Source organism: Cygnus atratus, unplaced genomic scaffold (assembly GCF_013377495.2).
Source record: "Cygnus atratus isolate AKBS03 ecotype Queensland, Australia unplaced genomic scaffold, CAtr_DNAZoo_HiC_assembly HiC_scaffold_380, whole genome shotgun sequence".
In the NCBI taxonomy this organism is placed as follows: Eukaryota; Metazoa; Chordata; class Aves; order Anseriformes; family Anatidae; genus Cygnus; species Cygnus atratus.
In genome coordinates this window covers 1-5,000 of record NW_026109975.1, presented here as the reverse complement: position 1 = coordinate 5,000, position 5,000 = coordinate 1, and the positions used below count along the sequence as shown (strand labels likewise).

Sequence of the window (5,000 nt, the reverse complement as noted above, 5' to 3'; positions counted from 1 at the left end):
CAGGGGACAACCAACTCCACAGCGCGGCAGCTGCAGGCACCATGAACCATCAGGAGCAGCCAGAGGAGGAGGCCCCTGGGGACGAGACGTGCCCCATCTGCCTGGGCCGGCTGTCCAGCACGGCTCGTGTGGACCCCTGCAGGCACTCCTTCTGCCTGGGGTGCATCCTGCCCTGGGCCACTCGAAGAGCCACCTGCCCACTGTGCCGCGGGCGTATTGGGACCATCGCACTCGTGGTGCCGCCCGCCCAGCACGATGCCTCGCCCCGCCGGCCCCGCCGGGGATTGCAGCGCAACGCGGGGCTGGAGCGGCAGCAGCAGCAGCAGCAGCAGCGGCAGAGGAGCCCCTCCAGCTACCGCTCGCGCAGCGTCTCGCCACGGCGCAGGGAGCGCAGCCCCGCCGAAGCACGACGGCTCGTCCGCAGCCGCTCCTGGCACTCGGAGCAGGACGGGCACAGGCTGCCACGGTCCCTGCAGTACCCCGACGCCGAGGACATAGCCGAGTACATCGCCTGGCTACGTCGGGTCCAACTGGAGGAGCCGGGGTCTGGCGACCACGCGGGCCGCCACGCCAGGCCCCGCAACTGAGCAGCGACCGGGCCTCACCTGGGGACGGGCTGGGGGTGGCAGCCACAATTACCCCAGGAATAAATTATGACTTTTCCACCCTGCAAAGCCTCTGCCTCCACTTCTTCCTGCATAGGTCAGCGGGGGGGCTGAACGCAGCCCTCTCCCGCTGTCCGCGCCACCAAGTGGGTTGGGGACGACTGCTGTTGATGGGGAATGGCTGCGGGTGGCGGGTCCCCAAGCGAGGCTGGGGGATGAGAAGTCATCACGGGAATGGGAAAGTGTTGGGGATGGGAGCAGCCGCAAAGTTGACCTGGCCCAACTGGGGAAAAGGCTGACAGCAGAAGTGTCCTAAAACCTAGCAGCAGAGAATGCCTGCCAGCTGGGGAACCGGGCCTGGGAACCTGCAGTGGCCTTGGAAGGCGCTGCTGGCCTCTTGCAGGTGTACCCTAAGGGTACCTAAGAACCAGAGACTTCCTCAAGATACCACCACCAAGGGCAAAAGCAAGGAACTAGAAGAACAACGGGCTGTCTGAGAAGGAGGAATTGCTCTGGGAAAGGTGCCATTCTCAGAGACTAGGAAGTATCGGTGTCTATCGCTTGTCTCAGGCGAAACACAGAAATTAGCAGCGTCTTTTGGCTGCTCCAAGGAGGTGGTGTCCTAGATTGGACTAAATGATCTTTCAAGGTCCCTTTCAATCCCCAGCATTCTGTGGTTCTCTCACAGATCTGATACGTAACCCTTCCGCCTCCAACTCCTCATCAGCTGGGCTGCAGATGATGAAGAACCACTTGAAAGCGATAACCTACCTGGGGGATCGCACAGAAGTTGAAGACGCTTTGATTTTTCAGGCGGGACAGATACGTAAGGACATCAGGGACGTGGTGGAGAGCGTTGGTGATGAGCTCATTCAGACACTGGACAGCCATATCTATGTTCTCTGGTTTGGCAAGGTCCGAGAGCTTTTTTGCATATCTGCTCCAAACCTGAAGAGCAAGGTAAGAACTCAAGTTAGAGGGTACATTCATGCTGCGAAGGAGACATCAGTAAGTCTGAGGTCTGGGGGAAGAACCCCCACAGCCTTGAAGGACTAGGGCGTACGAGGCTAAAGAAGAAAGGAAAGGCTCTGGAAACCTGACAGTAGCCTTCATATATGCTAAGACTATGAAGAAAAAGGATGTATCTTCATGTCTTCTACAGGTAGGGCAAAGAAGTACAGCTCATGTGCCAGGCTGGTATCGGGAAATGTTCTATCAGACAAGGTCTGCCATGTGGGGAGAGAAAGAAAATTCCTTGGAGGGCTTCAAGAACAGCAGACAAGCATCTGTCTGACAGGCAGAGTTGATCCTGCCTTCGGGAATAGACTAGGTAACCTCCCAAAAACCTCACCCAGTCTTTTTCTCCCTCATTCCCAGCTCTGACTTAATAGGGAGAGGAGAAAAAGCTGCCCAACAAGCTCTTAGCAGCGGGGGGGAAGATGTCATCTTGTCACCACATCAGTACCCAACAGCTGTAGATAGACGTAGGACTTCTGAGTCAGGTGTCATTTGAAGAACTGTTATTATTAAAGGCATGTACAACCAACAGCAGCAACCTTAAAATTGAAGCAGACTGTCAAATCTCTACCATTAACTTTGATTTAAAGGGATGTGAAAGACACCACAATTTTAGCTGTGCATGGCCCATTGGCTACATCCACAACAGATCTTGGACAGTAGTCTGAGAAGATTGTCAAGGGACATGAACAAACAAGCCAAAGCAGTGGAAAAACCCTGGCCGTAGGGATTTTGAAGAAAATTCTAGGAGGAACTCTTCCAACGAGAGGCTGCAATGCACTATCAGAGCAGCAAAGACAGTACCTACATTATTTATTAGCACAGTACGTGCAGTTCCTCATGAAACACAGCAGAAAAGCTTGCCCAACAGCAGTGCTCTCCCTTACCTCTCTGGGCCAGAACTCCCTTCCCTCCAGCTGGTCCTCCAGATAGTCACGGATGATGTTGGTTTTCTGCAGGAAGAGGCCCATGGAGTTTGCCAGCTCCGTGTCCTGTCCGACAATCGGATCTTCTAGCTCTGATGCAGAGAAGAGACGGGAAAGGCCTATCCCCACCAGCCCAGCTACGTAGTGACAGTACTGGGACGCACCGGGAGGGCAAGGGACAAAAAAAAGGTAAAAGGAACAGTTACAAAGAGCTGCCCACTTTGCACAGCACATTTTTACAAAAGTGATGCTTAAGGAGGTAATTCGTGGTGTGTTTTCTGCAAGTTCTCCTTACACATCAGCTTTCCCATGCCCAAACACCTTGCCAAGGGTGTCCTCTGTCATGCCTGTGACTGTTGGTGCTACCAAATGAGCTGCCCGCAACAGGACCCAGAAACATGTGCTGGTGGGGGACACCACCAAGCCACTGGTGAAATCTTCCACACCATCCCTCCACAGCTGCCCTGCATTGAGGAATAGTTCCTCATGATAAGGGAAGCTGCACATGCAGACCTTCAGGCCCCAGCAAGGTAACTTTCCTACTGATGTTGAGCGTGTCTGGGTTGACTTACCTTATCCCACTCACGCTGAGAATCCACCTTCTTCTCCAAGAACTCGGCCATCCCGACGCCCATCTTGTGACAAATGTCTGAAATCACATCCTGGTAGACTTTCGACAGGTTCCTGAACTCCATGGAGATCTGCAGCACAAGCCAGCAAGAGGAAACAAAGACAGCAGGGGAAAAAAAAAAAAAAATCAGCAGAATTCAACATTTACCAGTGGACCAGAAAAAGACTTGTTTAGCAGGCTCTTATCCCACCCTGGCTAGAGATCTAGGACAACTCCCCCAACAAGAGTTGTTTCAAGGCCCTCCAAGCACAGGCTCTCTCCGTCCTCAATCTCAACGGTACAATCTCTGGCAGCAGATCAGACACGGCGATATCTTTGGGAGGACTCTGCAGCCTTGGACCGGTATCATCTGGGAGGTGCAGGACAAAACTAGCTACGCCTGGTGTGCAAAGTTGTTTCTCAAAATTTATGAGAGCATCCCAACATGACGACCATGGGAAGGAAAGGGGAGGTTCCTGGTGCTCTGTTCTCCTCAGTCTTTCCAGCTTTGTCTCTTGCAAGACACACGAGTGCCCTTTGCACAACGGGAAAGGCATCAAACAACAGGGAGAGTGTGAGATCCCCCCTCCTGCATCTCCACAATCTTCTCAGTGATTCAACTGCTGTGTAAATTAAACGCATGGGCTCGGCGTCAGTCTGAGGGGCTGGGATCCCCTACGCAGAGAAGAACTGCTGGTGAGCGCATCCCTACCAAATATTATTAAAATCATACCTGAATATGAACTGCCATCACCTGAGTGCATAACGCAAGCAAAACAGAGAACAATGAAGTTCCCTAAACACCTTACCTACAGAAAATCTCTTCTAAAGTACCACGGCAGTGGCATACAAACCACGTTTCTATCGCCATGCACTAACAACTCCCTGGCACAGCTCTCTCCTGTCCCAGGCAGAGCCTCAAAGTTTCCACTACACTTTGTTCCTCCAAATGACAACCCCTTTCCCACTGCTACGGAAAGCCTGATAAGGACAGAAGAAATTTAAAGCAGAAGAAGGCTGAACAAAGCAGAACTTCCTCCAAAAAAATGAAACGCTTTTTTCTATGTTATACCGTTTCTTCAACGGAGCTTTAAAAACAAAGCAAAAAAACCAATCCACCAGCTATTTTTGATCAACGTGAGCAACAGCAAAACAGATTTAATATTGTTTAACTTGCTACGGGAGATGCAGATTCCCTGCGCCTTCATTTTAGAAAGATCCTTAAACTATGAACAGCAACGGTGCTTTTTATCGTAAGCTCTACGCTGAAGACCTCCAGACTCCTGCAGATCCTGAGCAGATCCTGCAGGACTGCTGCAAACGTTGTTCCTCCCATAAGCTGGACACCAGGCAAGTCTTCCTCATCTCCCTCTGCTCGAAGGGTCACAGGACAGCAAACCCATAAAATCTACGGGCTCTGCACCAGGAACCCGATGCTCCTGCGGGTGCCTCACCGTGGGGAAGTCCTCCAGCACCTGGCGGTCCTTCTCCTTGCTCTCCATGTACTTCCAGTCCGGTTGATAGAGATAGGAGTGAAACTCGTGCAGCATCGGGACCTTTACGTCCAAGCTGATGGTCATGTCATCCTCTATGGTGTCCAGGGCACGCAGAACTAGGTAGAAGATACAGACGGCATGTCTGCGGGAGGAGAGAAAACAACCGTCCCTGACTCAGGATTGCTTATTATTTGGGAAAAGCAGCTTAGGTTCATCGCACGGCCCCATTTCCAGCTCGCCACCACGCATGTGCCGCCAGATTGATGGTGTAATGTAACAACGAATGGCTTACGAATGAGCTGCTCAAACACCAGGGCAGCAGGAGCGGGTTGGGGATGGGGAGCAC

General features: G+C 52.5%; 1 protein-coding gene across 1 annotated transcript; it reads right to left on the bottom strand.

Moving 5' to 3' along the window:
• Positions 1–1,313: 1,313 nt before the first annotated feature.
• Positions 1,314–4,813, bottom strand: LOC126913720 (squalene synthase-like). The gene is made up of 4 exons (XM_050716807.1): positions 4,613–4,813; positions 3,121–3,249; positions 2,510–2,701; positions 1,314–1,553 (listed from the first exon to the last, which is right to left on the bottom strand). The coding sequence occupies exons 1-4, from the start codon at positions 4,736–4,738 to the stop codon at positions 1,329–1,331; spliced, it is 672 nt and encodes a 223-aa protein (XP_050572764.1). The 5' UTR covers positions 4,739–4,813; the 3' UTR covers positions 1,314–1,328.
• Between the last annotated feature and the right edge of the window lie 187 nt (positions 4,814–5,000).

What these genes read in the sequence shown, in the direction of transcription:
- LOC126913720 (XM_050716807.1), bottom strand. Translation starts at nt 4,738, where the DNA reads ATGACCATCAGCTTGGACGTAAAGGTCCCGATGCTGCACGAGTTTCAC. An exon ending in TGCTGGAGGACTTCCCCACG is followed by an intron (nt 3,250 to 4,612) that starts GTGAGGCACCCG and finishes CTTGTGCTGCAG; the next exon opens with ATCTCCATGGAGTTCAGGAA. An exon ending in CTCAGCGTGAGTGGGATAAG is followed by an intron (nt 2,702 to 3,120) that starts GTAAGTCAACCC and finishes GGTGCGTCCCAG; the next exon opens with TACTGTCACTACGTAGCTGG.